Here is a 1,290-nt window from a genome sequence, read left to right as displayed (position 1 = left end):
GAGCTATTGGCACACATGATGAGCCCAATATCCATGGGCATAGAGCTGGCATCAGAGCACCAGCTGTGGAAAACAACAACTTTGAGATCAAGTCAATCTTGATAAACATGATCCAGAGCAACAAGTACCATGGTCTTGCCTTGGAGGATCCACTAGACCACTTGGATAACTTTGATAAGCTGTGTGGAACAACAAAGATCAATGGTGTCTCTGAAGATGCATTTAAGCTAAGGCTGTTTCCATTCTCTTTGGGAGACAAAGCTCACACATGGAAGAAGAGCCTTTCAAGAGATTCAATCACCACATGGGATGAGTGCAAGAAAGCTTTCCTCACCAAGTTCTTCTCTACTTCAAGAACTGCTAAGCTAAGGAATGAAATCTCTGGATTTCATCAAAGGAATCTTGAAGGCTTTGGAGAAGCATGGGAAAGGTTCAACAGCTAAACCTTCACACCAAAGTTGATGGAAGCTACAATGACCTCAACAACAAGTTCCTACAACTCTCCTCTCACTTCAAGGCTTTGGAGAATCAGTTTGCCTCTATGCCTTCAACCTCCAAGAGCCCAATGGGATCTCTACCAGGAAAATCAGAGCAGAATCCCAAAGAGTATTGCAATGTTATCCTCTCTACTACTTCTGAGATTGAGTTGAGTGATCATGAGAAAGAGAAAGATCAGATTGAAAGGCTCATGTATGGAACAGAAGTTGTTTCCAAGGCTGAAGCACAGATTGTGGAGAAGGTTGAACACAAGATTGTGGAAAGGGTTGAGATACAACTGTAAAGAAGGTTGAGGGAAAGGTTTTGCAACTAGTTAGACACAAGGCTGAGAAACTGGTTATTGGGAAAGTTGTCACGCAATTGAAGGAGGTTCAGCTAGAAGAAGCTCATGTGGTTGAGCAATCACCTTATGACAAGTTCCCATTTCCACAAAGGTTCCTCACTAAAGCACAAAAGAAGGTGATCTCCAAGTTCAGAAAAGACATGGGAGATGTAGGAGTCAATTTTCCACAGATATCAAATATGCATGATGCTCATGTCCAAATGATGCTCATCAAGGACATTCTAGCTCACAAAGAAGAAGTAGGAGAGCTCTTAAACATCTCTACTATGCAGCTTGATCCACCAGTCACACCAAAGTCTATTCCAAAACTAGAAACCCAAGGGAAGTTCACCTTGTCTTGCTCCCTTGGTAAGTTCACACTTGATGATGCTCTTGTTGATTCTGGTGCAAGTGTGAATGTGATCTCAATGGAAATGGTGAAGAGTCTTGGGATTGAGAACATGGAGCCC

The 1,290-nt window shown here is 42.6% G+C and overlaps 1 protein-coding gene across 1 annotated transcript in view; it reads left to right on the top strand.

Moving 5' to 3' along the window:
• Positions 1–541: 541 nt before the first annotated feature.
• Positions 542–1,290, top strand: part of LOC106324321 — an 18,549-nt gene continuing 17,800 nt past the window's right edge. The window contains exons 1-2 of the mRNA XM_013762309.1: positions 542–739; positions 787–1,189. Of these exons, the coding sequence (XP_013617763.1) occupies positions 542–739; positions 787–1,189 (601 nt within the window). The remainder of the gene's footprint in view (positions 740–786; positions 1,190–1,290) is intronic.

The sequence above is a fragment of the Brassica oleracea genome, chromosome C2 (genome assembly GCF_000695525.1).
Source record: "Brassica oleracea var. oleracea cultivar TO1000 chromosome C2, BOL, whole genome shotgun sequence".
Classification (NCBI taxonomy): Eukaryota; Viridiplantae; Streptophyta; class Magnoliopsida; order Brassicales; family Brassicaceae; genus Brassica; species Brassica oleracea.
The sequence above is the reverse complement of the archived record's forward strand: the minus strand, read 5'-3'. Positions and strand labels throughout refer to the sequence as shown.